This window comes from Choristoneura fumiferana, chromosome 12, assembly GCF_025370935.1.
Source record: "Choristoneura fumiferana chromosome 12, NRCan_CFum_1, whole genome shotgun sequence".
Classification (NCBI taxonomy): Eukaryota; Metazoa; Arthropoda; class Insecta; order Lepidoptera; family Tortricidae; genus Choristoneura; species Choristoneura fumiferana.
Window position 1 is genome coordinate 16,174,801 of NC_133483.1, and position 20,468 is coordinate 16,195,268.

Here is a 20,468-nt window from a genome sequence, read left to right on the forward strand (position 1 = left end):
TTTGTATGTACAAACTTACATTATAGCCCCAACCCCAAACCACAGAATAGACCAGGCGTTTTCAACCTTTTCGTTTTAACGACACACTTTTCGTTTATCAAAGTTTCACGACACACCAGTAAAAAATAGCCTTGCCACCATTGCATTGTATGTAGAATCAAATACTGATCAAAAGGAATCAAACACGACATATCTGCTATTATTTTTTCAAGAGTATTATGGTGTGCTGGATATCCTGGCTGCAGCATCAGCTCGTCGTGTTGCCACCACTGCATTGTATGTAGAATCAAGTACTGATCAAAACGAATCTAAACACGACATAAGTATGTGCTATTATTTTTTATAGAGTGTACTAGTGTGCCGGATATCCTGGCTGCAGCATCAGCTCATCCTGTTGCCACCATTGCATTGTATGTAGAATCAAATACTGTTCGAAACGAATCCAAACACGATAAATCTGCTATAGTTTTATCAAGAGTGTACTTATTAGTGTTCTGGATATCCTGGCTGCAGCATCAGGCCGAGAATGGTGAATTGAAAAAAAATCACCCCCACTTTACGTCTATGGGAGGCCCAAATTTTGTTATGTTACGAGAGGGGCTCTGCCACCACTGGATTCGTAGATACCTAAAAATTTGTATGCATCTCTCGGTGCGCGAATCCGTCTCGCACTTGGCCGGTTTTTCATAATAATTACAGCTACTCTAAGGCTGCGTTTCGACCGGAGATATGCGAGGAATGTGCTTCTCACGAACCAATAGAAACGTTTCATTAACCAATCCTCGCGCAGCGCAGCTCAGTGGAAACAGCTGAGCGGAGCGAGGATAAGTAAATGAAGCGTTTCTATTGGTTCGCAACACATCTTCGCACATCTCTGGTGTAAACGCAGCCTAACAGCTACGTAATGAGCAGTGTACTACGAGTTCTACGAATCTGTGCTACGGCCGGTACTGCTACGCGCTACGCGCTTCCTCTACGGACTACGAACGGTCACAATAATTTATTTTTCTCCAATATGCTTGGAAATGTCCGCCGAACTGTCGCAAGCATAGTACACGAAGTTCTTCCTTATAGACTGACACAAATTAAAAAAAAAACACTCCTCGAGAAATTGTATGAAATTCCATTACCATGCAGGTTTTTTACTTTTTTAATTCACGTTTTGACTAGGTAAGTCAATCTAAACAGCCTGACGATCAAATTCCTTCTACCTTTTTTCTTTTTAAATCCTAGTCTAAGATTCAATTTAAGAAGAAACAGCGTCTTTGAAATTGTCTCGAACAGTGCCATTGTTTTTTTTTAATTTTGAGTTCAAGCACAATTTAAGATACCGAATAAATGGTAACAAAAGAAAATGGATGAAGTAACAAAAAAGCACTCAGTAGTGGTTTAAACTGTAATTTAGATATACTAAGCTTCATTGCATTTAACTTTTTTTTTATTAAATTATTATTTCTGCTGAAATGGCATTACGAGTCGTGTCGTGTACATTAAAAAAAAAAACAAGTATCGCGGGAAAGTATAAGGGCAAGTTTTTAAAACCGTGCCTGAGCATTTAATTTAATATCGCATTAAATATTGGAGAAAAGCACTATACGAGTACATGCCTCAGCGGAAATGGAAATGGATTTGTATTTATTGAACTCTACTCATCCACGACTTGCTGTTTCCCGGCCTCGGCAGTAATGTACTATTGTTTCACTCCAAAGATTTTATTTTCATTAATGATGGGAGATTTAGTACCTATATTTAGATTTTTTAAAGAGATTAGGCAACTTGATGAAAGTAGTATGTGACAATAGCACCTTGAGGCCGTATTGCCTAACGTTTCTGACGCTGGCGATTGCAATCAAATGACAGCTTTTGTATGCGAAATCGCAAGCCTCAGATCACACACAATGATGCAATTTAAGCATGAAATCTATTTACCACGACGACGGTCGCGAGGAGACGCTTCAGCTATAAAATATAATTTTCGGAATTGCTCCGATCAATCCTGCTGGTAATACCACGCCATTTCCAAATTAAGGGCTGTGTTGTACCTAATGCACGCGTGAAAACTGGCTTCGTGAAAATATGTATGAAAATTGGCTTCGTGAAAATATGTATGAAAATCCAATAAAAGTGATATTTCCACTAAATTTTATCTTTATAACCTAATTTATTTACTTAGAAAAGTTGATAAACTCCCGACATTGTAATTTTTAAGCTTCAATATCTCAATAAATAGTTGATCCGATTTTAATCAAACAGCTAACAACCGCCTCAAGGAAATTTGCTTTTAAGTAAAAATCGTATTGAAATCGGCCCTTCCGTTGGAGAGCTACACGATGCCATAGAAAAACAGACAGGCAACTCATCGCAGTCGGCCAAATTGCAGTTAATTTTGCTTAAGCCCTATAGGGCCGTATACGTCCAGCTATCTACATATCAAACTTGATCCTAGTCGATTCAGCCGTTTCAGCATGAAAGAGTAACAAACACACACACGCACACACAAACTTTCGCATTTTACAATATTGCTTGGAATGGATGAATAATTTGTATTGGACTGTATAGTAGCTTCCACAATTTTTTTTTTAACTTAATCTCACTCTGCGGACCCTAACTGGTTACTCCTCTCATCTACTCAAAGGTTGACTGGTAGAGATCCCTTAAAGGGATAAGTCCGCCTTTGTACAAGTATCTCAAAGTTTGTCGATTGTGTTTTGTTTCTCTTCTTTTGTACAATAAAGAGTTTAAATACATACATACCTATTCGTATACCATTTACATGTGGCTCATGCAAATTTCTAGGTGTATCATCCACCTAATGTTGCTGCCTTTTATTGTGCACACAGAGGTCGTTGGAATTCCATTAATCAGAGTAGAAGAGTGGTGGGATCTCGATCCGGCCCGTGAGGTCCAGCCTTTGTGCTGGTAACTGTAGCTCATTATGACTGAAAACATTGACTCCTGCCCCGCTAATTATTATGTCCCCGGCGGTAATTAGGGTTTTTGCACGCGCAAGGTGACGGTAGTACGGCGAGGGGGAGCGAGTTGTGGTGTTGATACACTTTAACTCGCAGGTGTGAGGTTTTTATTACTTTCGGAGTAAGTTTTCATGAACAAAAAGTTTTAGTGAAAAGTTGGACCTTTGATTCAAACTTTCTAGTCGTAAACTACAGGAAAAATATATTCACGCCCTCGCACTCGAGTGTATTCCACACATTTAGCGGTACTCTGGTAAATAAATCCGTCGCTTATAGGTGGTCGGGCGGGGCGATTAATAGGTCGTCTGCCTTCGTCTAGAGTGCAGCGACGGTCTAGCGACCGGAAGCGGCTCGCACCAAATAGCGGCATCGATCGCCAAAAAACTAACCCACATACGCACTGGCAGCGTAGCCGGAATTATTAATCGCGGCGGGAGCGGGGTGTGGGGGTGAGGGTGGGTTAGAGTGGGGGGCGCGAGGGCGCACGCGCGTGCGGCCGGCGGGCACTCCGCGAGGAAGGCTCGCGCGCTCCGCCCGCGTGCCGGGCTCCGCGATGCGCGCGACCCCGGGCCCGCGGCGCCGGCACTCGCCGCGCTAACCTGCACCCATGCAGTGGCGAAAGCTGGCCAGGTTGAAGTCTTCGCCGGGCGGACAGTCGCGCGCTCGGAGGATGCTCTGCTGCGGCCGCAGGAAGGTATGCGATCCGATCGATAGCGCGCGCCGAAACCGTCGCCCCTCCCGGCCCGGCCGCCGCCGCTTCTCTACGGCCGACGACCCCGGCGATACCGCTTCTAACTCGTGGATCCCGCTCCCGCAACCGACCTGCTGTTCTCACCCTGCCCAAAAATGCTTAAGCAGCAAGCTTGAAGCCTGATCCTGAAGCATTTCAATGTCCAGATTCAATCCTTCCTGTTAACGCACTGAACTCTTTTTGACAGCATAATGGTTAAGTGGTGGTCCCGGCATATCGGTCACGTGAACGTGGTGCATGATAGTAAATCGATCATAACGTTAAGCTTCTCGTATCTGCCCCAAATATTCCTTACGGTGAATATATAATAAGTGTTACTCGTATGTTATTATCGCACATAACTCTGCAAATTTAATTATCTAAGCGTTTGTAATAATGTCAATGCTATGAAAAGGCATTTTCAGTTCCAGTTTAAGTCATCGTTTGGTCGTGAGATGTTAAATTTTGAACTCGTTAGTGTCGATTGGATAATGGTCTGTAAGTAGGTTACTCCAGTACTTACAGCATCATTCGCCATCTTGTCTTAAGACAATAAATGGTGGGAAAAAGCAACTACTTTATTAAGATTTATTCTCAATTACGAGTATTAGTCAACAAAATAAGTAAATAGATACTGGTGAAAGAATGACCAATGCTACTATATGATACTCCTTATGGAGAGTATTGAAAGTAAAGTTAGTGAGTATTCATCTAATACTTTGTGACAATGTATATTTTCTAATATAGACAGCAAAATTATTTTTTTAGGAAACGAATTTCTAGATAATCTTATCCTCAATAAAAAAATGAAAGCGACGATAATACAGTATGAAAGTGATTATTCAGTCGATTATTTAATCATTAAGTATTATCTATAGATATATAGATAGCACGGTACTTACTCGTACGCTAAGGTTAGATGAATACTCAAACTTGCCGTGGTCGCACACTTTGACATAAGCTGCGTTTGCGCAGAACAGACTTCTAAATTAAGATCTTAACTTATATTTTCACCACACCATGACGGAAGAATTAATGCCGTTAAAAGATTTACGTTCTTCTAGGAAAATCATTTTAAATTCATATTTTTATTTCAATTGTTTACTTGACCACAAATGTTTATTGCAGTACGAGCATTATGAAAACTGTCTGAGCTATTATTTACTTTTTTATGACAATAAAACCTCAGCGAGTATGCAACGTACTTTGCATGTCAAATGCCGGGAAACGCAATGAAGCTTAACAAAAACTAACAAAGTAGGCTACAACTGTACATAAGAATAGGGGAAAAAGTAGGGCAGCGATAGAAATATCATTAAATATCTTTAGAGTGGACAATCACATGGGTTAAATTATGGTGATTGAAGGCCTTCAGCGTTGTGTTTAAATTTGGAGCGTACGTACGGGGCGTGGCCTGGGTCACGTCTTGAGAGGAGCGTTTATCTTTTTGAATTTTTGATTGAAGTTCATTCAGCTCTACGGTGACTAAGGGTTCTTTCAACATTCATTAATTGTTAGAGTTTGACAGTAAAGAATAGAAAACAGGGGTAGTTTTTTCGTTACTGCCACATTGTTGACATAAAATGCAACATGGTAAACAATTTAAAAGTGTTACTTTAGTTTTCCTTTTATCCATTTTTAACTGTCAACTTGGAACCCATATAGTTTCGCCATGTCTATCCGTCTGTCAGTCTGTCTGCCTGTCTGTATGTCCGTCCGCGGCTAAGCTCAGAGACCGTTAGTACTAGAAAGCTGTAATTCGGCATGAATATACATATCAGTCACGCCAAGCACTTTCTAAAACTTAAAATATTTTTTTTTGGTTACCTCCCATAGACGTAAAATGGGGTGATTTTATTATCAACTAATCCTATAGTGTGGAGTATCGTTGGATAGGTCTTTTAAACAATTGGAAGGTTGCCAAGACGATTTAGTGATATGTATGCGAATTATTCAAAATGAAAGTGCAAATTTTGATAAAAATCGGGCGCGTCCCTCCCCTCTAAAATCTAAATGTAGGGTGGAAAAATTTGAAAAATTCAGGATGGTAGTAAATACTTCGAATTACTCAAGGAAAATTATAACGGATAAGATTGCTTGAGTATTATTAGTAGTTTAAGAGTAAATAGCAGCCTAAGGTATAAAAGGAGTAAGGTGTAAAAAATACATTTTTAATACAAGGTTTTTTGCTGACTGTACTTTTTGGTAAATGTACTTGCATTGTCATCCAAGTTACATTTCCGTACCAAATTTCAAGTCGATGCCATTAACCGTTGAGGAGTTCTTTTCTACTGAGACAATCCTGGCTTGTCTACCAGGATTTCACTACCAGATTATTGTATTGTCACCAGATTTACATAAGTATGCCAAATATAAAGTCAATCGGACCACTGTAAGTGGGTCAAATTTAGCTTCCAAGATTGCATTCCAGAAAACTGATTTTTCTGAAATGAAAGTGCCTTAGATGGTTCAGGTCAGGGCCAAGTATGGATTATGTGAAAATTTAATTATGTATATATTCATTTGTTTTACAACAATCCGTAGATCAATTTTAGGGTCATGTTGAGTGGTCTTATAAAGTCGATCAAAATGAGGGTCAGTTATTATTAATGGTTGAAACTTAAATTCAATAATTTATTGAATCAGGCGTTACTTTGCGGAGGTCCATATCAATGAACTAAAAGAATTTCCTTGCTCACCCGCGACCTTACGAAAGCTAAGCTTATGCAAAATATGCGTGTTCATGCAGTTCCTCCACCTCCACACTGTAAGAACACACACAAATCACACAAACCCATCTTTCACCACCACCACACTACACTGACGCGTTTCGAACTCAACCAGAGCTCATCTTCAGAGTGACACAACCGTACACCATGCTACCAGTTGTTAGACTAACGAACCACAACCACCGTTTTAATTCATCACTGTAACTCCCCAAGTACCCACATATATTTTATGAAACAAAACAAAACTACCCACAAATTATTATTATTTTTTAACCATCCTTCAAAACGTACTTTGATTTTTATTTATTTACTGTCAAGGCACGCATATTTTGCATAAGCTTAGCTATCGTAAGGTCGCGGGTGAGCAAGGAAATTCTTTTAGTTCATTAAATTCAATACTTTCTGAATAATTGCTTCACATTGCACTTGACTTGACTTATTTTCCAACGACAAATTCATATGAAATTTTATCCCTTTGGAGATCGTCTCGCATCCCGTATCCTCAGCCATAGCCTTATCGAATGTTACAATATTTAACGCTTCGCTCTATGAACTTCGTAGTGGTTTTGTCGGTACATAGTTGACTAAAATTTGGGTCTAGCATTGTTGACATAACTAACGTAGAGTTTAAAGCAAATTGAGTGAAGTTAGTCGCCGCAGACCCGGTTAATGGCAGGCTTAACGCATACTAATAAAATCACGGACTGTGGATTTACTCCTGGCATTGGATTGTTAAGTAAAATTAGTTATTCACAACCACATTTTGCATTACATGGGATCGTTGACACAATTCACACTTTAGTTAATTAGTTTTTAGATAAGGTCCTCACTGAAAATCAGCGCCACGGCTTGCCGTGGCATTATGCTGAGTGGGGACCTGTATAGCATCATGTATGTCTTGTATTTGTTTTATGTTTGTTTTTATGGCGTTCAATAAATGTATTTTCTTTCTTTTTTTTTTTTTTTCCTTAGATCCCAAATTAATTTTCGATTAACTATTCAATTATTTTAATATTTCCGCTTTATAATAAACATAAAAAACTATAGTTTCTAAACGCAAGTTTCCTTGAAATAGTTTGTCATGCTAAAATATGATTTTCGAGAAAGAAAAATTACAAAAACAAGCTAGAGTTAAAATCACAAATCTCTGGGCTTCGCTGTCTAGATTTTGTATAAGCTGTCACGTCCCTACATCTCGGTATAAAACGCCGCCTACAAATCTCCATCAAATAAGAATATTGCAAAACATTTTATGAATGACAATGCATAATGTGATGTACTTACGTACATTTATAGCGCATTGTCATTGTCATACTCTACGACAGCCCCTCGTAGCGCTGGCATCGCAATTCCGTTAGTGTATATTAATCTTTACTTGCTTGTTGTATTAGCTTTATAGTCAAAATATCTTAACTACTTTTTAACCGACTTCAAAAAAAGGGGGAGGTTATCAATTCCGTTGAATTTTTTTATGTTTGTTATTGTAACAAATGATTGGCGATGAACAGAAACATATGGCTTTCGTTCACGAATTATACTTATATAATAGGTAGGATGCTGACTGCACGTTTACAAAAGATATGTAATGACATGAATGATTTCACAAGCAAGCAGTTTTTAAGTTTTCTTTTAGTTTGGATAATAATGCGAACGGATAAGAAAACTAGATAAAGCGTGTTCAAGATGTTTCAGTTAAAGCTTTTCCTGAGAGACGGTGTGTAAATGCATTTGACACAAAAATATTCTGCCAATTTCTGATTATTTTTTAATTTATACAAAAGTACTACACCACGATATACTACCTACGGCTACCTTCAAAAAGCGAGTGTACCATTTCTTGCAAGGCTGGCAAAGCATCTGCAGTCCTCATGGCGCTGCAGATGTCTTTGGGCTACGGTAATCACTTAACATCAGGTTGTTGCCCTCGCTTTTGTTTGCGAAGAATTCGTTTATTGCTATCCCGCGGAAACTACTTTCCGGGTTAAAATGTATTTTAGGTTTTAATCCAAATTATTCAGTTTGTAGGCTTTATAATGATGTGTACCGAATTTCACCCAAATCTGTTGATTAATTTTTATGATGGCGTAACAAAAATCTAACCATCCAAACTTTAACATTTATTTACTACTTTAGTAGAATAAGATTAACAAAAGTTTTTAAGGTACGTAGGTGTTTATAACATAAACTTATAAAGGGCAGATGTTTTCAAAACGCTTATCTCGAAAGCGCCCACTGAGAAAACTTACCATAGCTGTAGGAGTTTGTAATGATTTAATATCAGTCAATAATACAAGAATCTGTGGGAGAGCCCAAAGGTCGCGGAATATCGGGATGACATTTAAGAGTAGATAAGATTTATTATTATTATAAGATTGCCAGCCGATCAAATAGATTTAACAAAAATGTGCTGACTAAATTTTTTTGTACGTTTTTTGACACAAGTAGCTTACGAGTAAATGCAAGCTGAACATGTAAAAAAACTTGAAATAAAAACTAAAATGATAAAGAACTAGTGTAGTAGTGTAGAACTCTGTTAAATGACATAAACTTCAAGAGTCGGGACTCATTCAAAATCGTGATCAGCTCATATATTCCCAGTAATGGGTCCCGACTTACAAGACTTGCTTTTTCCATTTTAGTTTTCATTTTTTTTTAAGGCAGTCGAGTTTTTTAAAGGTGTTTACTTTTTATGATAATGAAAGAAAACAGTATCTAATTTGATCAAAGTCGTTGAGATTCGTTCTCTTGTTGATTTATCCGGGCGGCCAACACGTCTAAAATTCAATATTCGCCCTTAAAGGCCAAATTGCTTGTGACAAAACCGTTCTAAATCCTAATAGTCAAATATGCATAAAAACAAGATGTTTGACACCGCCAATATATTGAAATATTGTTATAAGATGTCAATTCATGATTCCTTCGTTGGTTTTATATGGCAAAGATAAGCTGGGACGTCATTTATTTGCCAACTCATTTGACTAGGTAACTGTTTATTATTATAATTATTGTTATTGAAATAATACACTAGCAGCTCTTAGAGCTGATGCGTGTATATCACTGCACTTATGTATTTAAAATCAACTGAAAAAACTATTTCTTCAGTTGCTGGGAATGTCCCTGGTTTTATTGAATGATGATGCCATGTATCCTATTTTTACACGTAGGTAGATACGAGGTTGTTCCTAATTCACCATCATTGATGTGTGCGTAGATTAGGTATACTTAGGTTTTTTATATACTTTCACGCCAGCGTTTATGTTGATGATATGTTTTTATCACCATTCAGTGAGTGTGCCACTCAACGGTGACGTCATAATGAAATGCATAATGAACATGCCCAAAGATATCAATACAAGCAGTGATTAATATCTTCGTCCAAGTAAACACATGCAAACTAACCACTCTGCTTACAACAACAATCTGTACAAGGCGTAGTCGTAGGTACAGATGAGGAAAATGAATCACGTACGGTCAAAAGCATAAAAACGTATATAACGTTACAAAGAAGTCAAAAATATCCATACACCTAAACACAAGGTCGATGCCCCTCCACTATGGCACTAAACGATGTTTGCATTCAATTGTACCAAGGTTGCCCTCTTTGGGCTTTTTGGGTTTTGTTTTTTTTGGTTGCCTTTTTGGATTAACCTTTGTGGTACTAAATGTCATGTTGACATTCTGCACATCTGCAAAAGAACTCATCGCAAAAGGTTCCACCATAGTACGTGATTCAGTTTCCTCGACTCGAATAGTTCAGCACATAGTTTGGTTTTGTTTCGCTAAAAAGTTTTGTAAATGATTAATCTTGAGTAAGTAAACTAATACAACCACTGGCCATAAATATTCTGAATTAATTTAGAAACACATTGTATTTGTTAAGTAATTGTTGTAAAACTCAATGGCGTATTTGACAAAGAAGACAGCAGAAAGGATTATTTGAAAAATACCTCCACAACAAAAAAATAAATAAATTATTAAGCTTAGATTTTACTTTCGGTTTATGTAAAAGTATTTCAAATTACCTACCTAGGTTAAATTAACGAGAGCAGAAAGGACACGTTGAAGAAAATCCCAGGGCTAAAATTTTTGTTTAACCGATTGCTGTCAAACTTTTAAATAACAAAAGACCTGGCCAATTAAACTCTTGTTTAGTCTGTAAAACAAGAAACCATTGAAAAGCTTATTTTGGAGATTAAATGAAAGGCTTCTTCGAGTAAAAAACAAAAAGCCTCGTTAAAGAACAAATTCTTTTGTCCCGTTTTTTGACAAAAGATTTCTCATGAAGACCTGATGTTTCGGTTTTCTTTGTGATTTATTTCAAACAATACGGTCCATTAGAATAAGTTATTGTGGAAGATTATAAAGCGTGCTGTGTATGGGGAGTCGACAAAACTGTTAAGTAATTTTATTTCAAGGAAAGCTCTACCTAGATCCCGTAATCGTGCTGACTACAGGGTGCAGTTTTCCAGTAACTACAGCAGTAACGAAGCAAAACGAAGATGTGTGAATTTAATCAATACATCAGTTAAAATCTGTCTTTCTTTTGATCATGTTTATTATATGTCCGCAACTCCGCATAAAGGTTAAAGCCGCACATTCACGGTGGATGCTGGCCGCTTCCAACTGAATCAAGTGGAGGTCTATGGGGGAGGCCTACGAGTCCAACAGTGGACGTTCTACGGCTGATATGGTGATGACGTAAAGGTATTATTCCGATGTTGGCGATCGCGACACGCAACTCGGTAGCGCGATCCACTGCTTAATATGAACTTAGTCGCAATGATGCGGTTGCTTGCATCCGCCAGTGCTTCATATTGATTTATACTAAGAAGTGGGTCAAGCGACCCAGTCGCGGTCGTTCGTCGCGGTCGCCAGTCGCGGTCGCCGATATGGGAATTCTAGCTTAATGTGGAATGTGAGGTGAATTAGAATGAATTTGGTTGGTGGATTCTATACTCCGCTCCGCTTGTATAGAAAAGCACCTTAAAATATTTTAACACCTATAGTATTTTGCATATAGTTAATTACGTTGTTTACATCTTTTTTCATCTTATTTTTAACGAACTTAACATCGAAATTTACCTTCAGGTTTTTTTACAGTATTCCAAAGTCAAAGTCATAGAATCTCCCTGTGTACCTGTTTCTGTATCACTTACTCGTACTATTTGTGATATACAATAGGCATTGTACAATTATTTTTCTAAAACAAATCGAAACTAGAGCACAAAAAAAATATATCTACTAAGTAGCTCGGGTTAGTATCTATAGTAAAGCACATATCACGATATGGTGAGAAGCTGGGTTCGATTCCGGCTCTCGCTATAATTTTCTGATTGTTAGGGTTTCGTACCCGAAGGGTGACAAATGGAACCTTATTAATGTCACTAAATTTTCAGTCTGTTTGTCTATCTGACACAAGGCTACATACATTTCGAGAACCATAATAGATAGAATATGCTGAAAATTGTACATAAATTGTACTTCAGTCTGTTGCCGCTACCGCAAAATAATAAAAATAAAATTAAGTGGCGTCTCTGTAATAGTTCACAGAATACCAATTCGTAATTACACCCTGTAGAGTTATCAGAGGACGGTGGTCGAACAAATTGACTTATAATTGCAGAGAAATAATACAATTTTCATGTCTGAGTGAAAAATATTTAGATCTCATTTCTGATAACTGAGTGGTTAATAGATTTCCAATTCTCTTTTTAAATCATCTAAAGTGTTTTTTTTTTATATAATATTATGGAAACTGTTCTAATTATAACATTTAATTATAATTTATTCGTGATTTTTACTCATACTTATAACTATTAAAACACCAGGGATTTCATGCTTATCGAAATAAATACCGAAAAACTCAGAGGTGTGTAAATTTAGGGGCCTCACTTAGAGGCCTAGGCTCAACCATTAAGCTACCTACTTTAATTCCAGGCCCTATACTACGAAGTGCAAAATTCGGACTTCGTATCCTGCCGTCCCGCTGACGCTTATATTGTTTAATACGAGAGTGAGAGGGACGGTACGATACGAACGTTGATTTTCAAATTTTGTAGTAGCCCCCAGTGTCGAATAAACAAACATGGCTAATTCAAGATTATGAAAGAAATCTCGTAGCCGATAAAGTTGCTACGATCGCGTAGACCCGCTACGAGAATCGTAGAAGGTGCTAATTTTCACTTGGAATAAGCAGAATGCCAAATGAAATCACACCGATTGATTGATTATTGACTATTGCTGTCAAGTAGTTTTATTGTAAAATGTCTCGGTTTCCAAACCGTCTCGGTGACCACTATCACTAAGACCACTGTCTGTCGTTTGTCTATCTGTCTGTCTGTCTGTCACCAGGCTGTATCTCATGAACCGTGATAGCTAGTTAGTTGAAATTTTTACAGACGATGTATTTTTGTTGCCGCTATAACGACAGATACTAAAAACAGAATAAAATAAATATTTAAGAAGAGCTCCCATACATATATTAAACGTGATTTTTTGCCGTTTTTTTTTCTAGTCTAATGTTGTATAGGTACGGAACCCTTCGTGCGCGAGTCCGACTCGCACTTGGCTGGTTTTTTATATTAGTAAGGAACCAAGTTTCAGAAGTGGTTTTAAATAATGTCGTTGAGATTTGAATATCGTAAATACCTTTCAGCGCTATCTTATATTACTTATTTGGCTTTATAATTTTACCATCACAGTCTGCATAGGTCCCACTGCTGGGGACAAGTCTCCTCTTAGAATGAGAGAGCTTGTGCTGTAGTTCTCACGGTGACCACTGCGGATTGGGAAATTCACACTAACCATTAAATTGCTTCGCAGGTTAACCTAGGCAATCTGCACAGGTCTCCTTGTGGTGTTTTCCATCACCATGAAACTCATAGTAAATTTTGAACGTAATTTCGCAAATGAATTTAAAAGAAGTCAGTAATGCGAGCACGGGTTAGAACCCATGATAGTCTGCTTGAGAGGCCATAGGTTAAAATAATTTAGACGACCAGATGGCCTAGTGGTTAGAGAACCTGACTACGAAGCTTGAGGTCCCGGGTTGGATTCCCGTGTCGGGGTAGATATTTGTATGAAAAACACGAATGTTTGTTCTTGGGTATTGGGTGTTTCCTTTTGTATTTCAGTATGTATCTATCTATATAATTTATTTTTATCCGTTGCTTAGTACCGATAACACAAGCTTTGCTAAGCTTACTTTGGGACTAGGTCAATTGGTGTGAATCGTCCCGTGATATTTATTTATATTTATTTATTTACTCGTATAGGTTGAACCACTAGGACACCTTAGACTTTTTTTGATACTTATAAATCATAATAATATTTTACGCAGAAATGCTACCTAATAGCTTGACGTAAAGAAACAAAAATAACGAGTTAATTAGCAAGTGTATATTTTTTCTATATCACTTTTAAGTTCGGATTAAACCCTTAAGGAGGCTACAGGCACAGTTTCATCTTGCAAAGGCGTCCGTAAAAAGGTTTATCCACCAATATCCCTTCCAATTGGAAAATCGGGTTACTGACGATAAAAGCGTCTCTTAAAAATAGAATCGTAAAAATTCTATCAATACCGCCATTTGGCACCCGCTCAGTCACCGACAATTTTATTTATTGCGTGTACTGCCTTACTGGAGATCAGATACGGTTGAATTTGAGTGAATCAGGCGCAAGAGTCGAGTCGCGTGCCCCAGTTCCCAGCCCAGTCGTAGACTCTTGAAGCTCTAGAGTACTTGAGAGTTCGAGTTGGCGCCAAATTTTAGGTCTCGGCGCTTCTCATTAGGCACCGTTCAAAGGAGACAGACATGAGAAAGGCTAAGGGAGGGGGGAGGCCGACCACCCCCTGTATTACGAGGAGAGGATGGCGAGCGAGGCCCTGCTGTTGTCTTCCTAACACGTGATTGGACCTGATGGATATTCAAAAACAAACGACGTTCAATCTCTTTAATGGGTGCGTAACGATCGATATAAAACATTTGATATATTTTCACTAGATATAACGATTAAAGGATATAATACAATACAATACAATACAAAGACTCTTTATTGTACACCAGACTTAGTAAGCGATACAGAAAACTTGTAATATAACAACTATTAATCTAACAGTCATAACATATAACATACATGGGATATAACTTTTTTCGATATAAAGCTCAGTTGGTATAATGTACTATTGGCATAATTTGGAATACTTACTACTATTATTTCTAACCTATTTTACTCTAAGGCAGGTTGGTTTAGGTTCGACGACGAGCGAAGCGAGGAGGAGTGTTAGGTAAAACTGTGAACTTACAGCGCGCGAGCTTTTGCATAATGTTATGGTTTTTTTTCTAATTTATTTACATAGGCGCATCTACGCATGGTTTTAAACAGATTGCAACCGAAAAAAATAATTATATCTTACAAAACATTATACCACTAATACTTATATCCAACATACATTAAACGTTATATCAAAAATGTATTATACTATTTGAACATTATACGCCATGAAATTATACTGATTGTTGTCATAACAAAAGTTTATTATCTCCCTTGAATGATTATATCCAATGAAATTATATTAAATGTTGTTATATCCAGTGTAATTATAATCAAAAATTGTTGTACCAATCATTACACACCCCTCTTTAATAAGTGAGCCGGGTTTCAGATTACGACGGTTAAGAATCAATAACACCAAACTATCATGCTAAAAGATGGTAGATAGAAGGTATTGGTTATTAACCGTCGATTAGCGTTTAATGTGTGCGTTGTGCTCGTTTTTAGAAGTGTGTTACAGCACCAGTATAGTTATTGCTATTTATTAGGTAAATAATAAGCTGAAAAAAAAAATAATTAAAAAAATAATTGAGCTCATAGAAACACTAGACAAGTGTGCCACAGACTGGCGCACCGAGGTTTCCAAACATCTAACCATTCCAAAGGTCTAGCTACCTGTTTATGTTCATAGAGTCGTTGAGTCCTAAGACCGACTTGCTTGACAGGTTTTTATTATTGGTTGATACGCAGTACGTATATTTATCTCTATTGTCATTCTGAGTAGGCTTCTATGTGCAAACGCAATCGACAAAGAACGAAAATATAAATGTACCTGAGCGAAGTAATGCCATACAACATTTTTTTTCACCATGAAACAGAACTAAGTAACACTGCCAACTTCAAAAGAAAATAATACATGAAAACTTAACATTACTTTTGCAATACAGTGTTCCACACCTGCATCAGGGAATGATGCATTGTGCTTAGAGATAGACTGTTTCATTCCACGGTTCTTTGTGTGGATGGCCGTAGGGAGTGACGTGGGTGTCACTTAGTGATATTAGCGCTGCACAGCGATGGATTACTCAGCAATCCTGAATGTCTTTTAGGGCTTCAATTGCTCACACCTCAACTTGCGTTTTATTTTACGACCATTCTTACATAGCTGTTTTTAAAATAACTGGCAGGAATGAAAGTACATACGGTAAAAATAAAAACAATAGAAGAGAGCGCTTTCAGAGCATTTTGAAAACGTTAAAAATGTATTCGAGCAAGTTGCGCTATTGTGCAGCTATGCAGTTATTAGTCATAATTGATTATTAGTGAACATTATTACAAATTGAAAAGTAGCAAGAACGATCAATCAATAATGTTGGCGACTGAACTAATTATAAAAAGTGTAAGTTACCATAATTAACGTTGCTTTGTTCAAAGAAAACAATTTAAAATTCCCACTAGTGAAGCCAAGAACACGGCAGTGAATATCAGAATAAAATTTACAAGAAAAATAATTTGCCAGCTAGTTTGGAATTTGTACTTCTTTACAATTAGTTTATGTACAGTCACCAGCATTAATATCTGCCACAGCGGAGCGTGCAAAAATATCTGACACGTCCTTCCGGTCCTAGAAATAGAGTCGTATCAGATATTTAAGCACGCTTATTGTGTCAGATATTGGTGCTGGTGACTGTACTTTGAAATTCAATAGGCTAGGTATGTTTATTTAATTCTCCGTTTATTTAACAGATCCTTTACAAAGACCCTAATATTTGAAAAACCCTTTATCAATCTTCGGGTACGGAATTCTAAAAAAAAGAATATAAGTACTAAAATATTGAAAATACAAACTGAAATACAGATGCACAGAAAAACCAGAAAAATAAGACCAGCGCTGGGAATGACCTTAAAAGTAACAAAAAATTTGGAATTGAAATAAAAAATACAAAAAGATTCCAAAAAAACAATCTTACTAAAATATTATTTATTGAAATATAACTTTACAGCAGTTGATTAATAATTATTCATGTCATTCTTAAGAGCGAGACTAGTGAGTTGATAAATACGGAATGCATAACCTGTTCGTACTACTTACAGACTATGAACAACTCCTAACTTCTGATATCAACCCTATACATCTCACTATAACGCTGTGTCTATAGTAATTTCCCTAGTTACCCTGAGCCTCCGATCTTCGATTAAAAGCGTGATTATCACGTCATTAAATCTGCCCACCAGCCGTGTGTACAGCAGAAGTGGGCGTGTGAGCCTGGACCGGGCGGGGGCGTCCTAATGAACTGTGACGTCATTAAGGCCCCGCGACGTGACGTGATCTTTATTACAAAGCCGGGAACTGCTCCTTGGGCCCTCGAACTCCTGGGAGCTTTCACAACTTTAGCAACGAAGGTCGCGGATTTTTGATCTTGTAAGTGCGGCAGTTGGAATATTGATGTAGGTGTTACGTGTACCAGCTTCAAGCTTTATAAAATATAGGTGAATTTTCCCAATTCAGCGGCAGGGCGGGCGGTAATGCGTTTACCTACAGTTATGAGTATCTCCGAGTGGGTAAGTCTTCGACGCCTACTCAATTTGAGTGATGTAATGAAATTGTCAGGATCCGAGCAAAAACGATGGAATTTTATTCTCGTGATTTTTATCGTGCTGTCATGCTCCATATCGTAGGATACGTAATATGGATCAAACCTTTACGTTTAAGTTATATTAAAAAAAGTTAGCAGTGTGTTGTGTTTATGTCAGTATTCAAATAAATTATGTGTTTTGCGTTTGTTTAATAAAAAACAAAACCTCCCAAAAGAATGTCGGATCATTTTCAGTGTAGGATTAGCCGAAAGAAAGCTAGGAGGGGGGGTCGCCTCTTACAAAAATTACCACTTGAAAGTTGAGTATTTCGCAAAGGTTTGGATAGAATCCACTTACTTCGATTTCCACTTTTCGATTGTTCTTATTAAGACACGTGAAACCGAAGTTGTAAATTATTATCTCAAGGACAGGCACAGTACAAACAGAGTAATAATTCATTCATTCATGTCAACCTATATGTCCCACTGCTGGGCACATTCCTCTTCTCAGAATATGTGACACCATACGAGTATGGCTTATGCGACACATACATAAAGTTCACAATTATTTTGTAAATTATCATCTCTTTCTAATGACAGGCACCGTACAACCAGAATAATAATATCGCTTAGATATCGTCGGTTTTCTTCGCCATATTGAAGATTCAAATGAGAGTGAAAAAGAAACCCGGTATTTTGTTTCGAGTTCCGAATGACAATGCAAACTTGTTAAAGTATGCTGTTATTTTCTCTGTTAGCGCAGAGCGTCTAAATTACTTTTTTTTACATAAATAAAACACGTGATACGAGTTCACTCCTTGCCAACATTCACGTGTGAAACGTAAAAACGCAAGAGAAATGAAAATATTACGTATTCACGATCGGCAACATAAAACGTTGCGCGATATAGTTGCTGGCTTACTCTACATCCTGCATCCGCTCTCATGAATGATCATAACCTATAAAAAATACGAGATCAGTACACAGTACCAACCCTTTTTAGAGCAAGTAGCATTTGAAATTCACCGCAAAAGACGTAAGACTTATCTTGACGTCGAAACTTTGTAATGGCATCGACGTGGAGTGTGAGTGAAGTAGCCTTAATGGTAACATTTTGAATATTAAAGATATTAGTTTAAGGGATTCTTTGCGCTAAAGAGGGCACTTAGAGCGAGCTAAAATCTTGACAGTAATGGTGAAAGAGTGCTGCGATTTAATGTTATAATTGTTTACTTAATTACATATCTGGGGTGTACCTTGGTTTCCTTTAGTTTGTTGTGACACTCAAATATGCAAAGGTTGATACGATGATTTTAACTTCACATGTAGAGGATGCTCTAACCTTCAGCGGCCCAAGTCAAATGTTTGTTTTTAACCCCCGATGCAAAAAGAGGGGTGTTATAAGTTTGACCGCTATGTGTGTTTGTGTGTCTGTCTGTGGCACCGTAGCTCATAAACGTGTGGACCAATTTAAATGCGGTTTTTTACTTTATAAGCAGGTTTTTCAGCGATGGTTCTTAGACATGTTTTATCCAAATCGGTTTAGCCGTTTTTGAGATATTGAACTTTGAAGTGACAAAGTCGGGGGTTTTCCAACTTTCTGTTGGTTAGGTTATATGAACATGAAACTTTATGGTACTTTTTTACCATAATTTTATTTAAATATTATAATTTGTCGACATAATTATTATGGATCCATTTTGCTAACAGACAGCTTTCTCATACTAAAGAATCTCTATGAAAAGCTGCCGACAGTAGGACGGACGGATGGACTGGCTAAACTAAAAGTGTTCTGTTTTTGCCATTTTAAAAAGGATGGTTAACACACCTACACCACAAGAAATGCAGATAAATTCCTACAGTATTTTTCCGTATAATTCTAACTTTCGTAAGAGTAGCACATCCGCACTGCAACCCAAACAGTGCCTTGTGCTTGCCATTTTTCCCATCAAACGTAAACTGTTTACGCCCCGGAAATAACGCATAAGGTAGGTGTTCTTCATTCCGGAAAATCACACGTTTCCCGAGAGAGAGGAAAATAGAAGTACCGTGGATGAATTCACAAGCAATTGCTTGCGTAATATAAATAATTTGTACGTGTCACTTTAGATTCAAATTGTAATATAGCTAAAAGTTACTGAGTTGTAATCAATATAATCTCACTGAAACTTATGTACCTAAGAATGCTGCTGATGTAAATTTGTTCATTTTCGTTTGTTGCCTGTATTTTACAAATGAATCAGACATTTAAGGAAAACCCATGAGTCATATTTTCTTGAACGGGTTTTTATGTATTCTTCTAAGATAGGTGGAAGGTAACCTCACATGTTTTTTGTTTCAGAAAATATTGACTTCGCTTGACTTATGGTTCTTATGAAATACCCTATTCAAATATAGATATCGTTAATTTGGTACTGCAAATACACAAAATTAAGCCTATAAAATACCTACAACAAATCAAACCAAACTTAAAATAAAATATTTTATCATGTTTGTGTGCCCTGCATTTTTTTAATGGTATAGGTGGCAAACGAGCAGACGGATCGCCTGATGGTAAGCGATTACCGTCGCCCATGACACCGGCAACACCAGAAGAGTCACAAATGCGTTGCCGACCTTTAAGGTAGGAGTACGCTCTTTTCTTGAAAGCTTGAAGGTCATATCGGTCCGGGAAAATAAATAAATAAATACCAAAGAGCATAGCACTCTTAATAATTCCCTACCTACACCAAATGCACAATGACTCATTTACCTACATAGGAATGTACATACATTCTCTATTAGATATATGATAACGAATAGACTCTGTCTGAGTCATAGATGACGCATACAAAATAAATATAGCCCTAAACTACTTACATGTTAAAACAAAACGATTTTCTTCACCTACGCGTAATCTTTGTCCGTCAGAAAGTTCTATAAAGATGTCCATTATTTTGACTGGACAGCTGGACTGGAATAGATTAAGACAAAAATTAAGACGAAAATTATTGAGTATTCCAAGATAAATACAGATAACATTATCCCAATAAAACATAAATGTGAAATGAGAGCCAGGTTCAGTATTATGATATATGCCTTGTTTGTCTTTAATGACAAAAGAAGTGAGATCTAAATGGGTGCCAATTTCAATTGTCAGTCCTGAAATTTATTTATAACAATATAAAATATTTTATAAAAACTTAAAATA

The 20,468-nt window shown here is 37.3% G+C and overlaps 1 protein-coding gene across 3 annotated transcripts in view; it reads left to right on the forward strand.

Moving 5' to 3' along the window:
• The first annotated feature begins 3,487 nt into the window (after window positions 1-3,487).
• RhoGAP100F (Rho GTPase activating protein at 100F) overlaps window positions 3,488-20,468 on the forward strand; it is a 56,420-nt gene continuing 39,439 nt past the window's right edge. For all 3 annotated transcript variants that reach the window (XM_074095552.1, XM_074095553.1, XM_074095554.1), the window contains exon 1: window positions 3,488-3,666. In XM_074095552.1, the coding sequence (XP_073951653.1) occupies window positions 3,580-3,666 (87 nt within the window). In that variant the 5' untranslated portion in view covers window positions 3,488-3,579. The remainder of the gene's footprint in view (window positions 3,667-20,468) is intronic.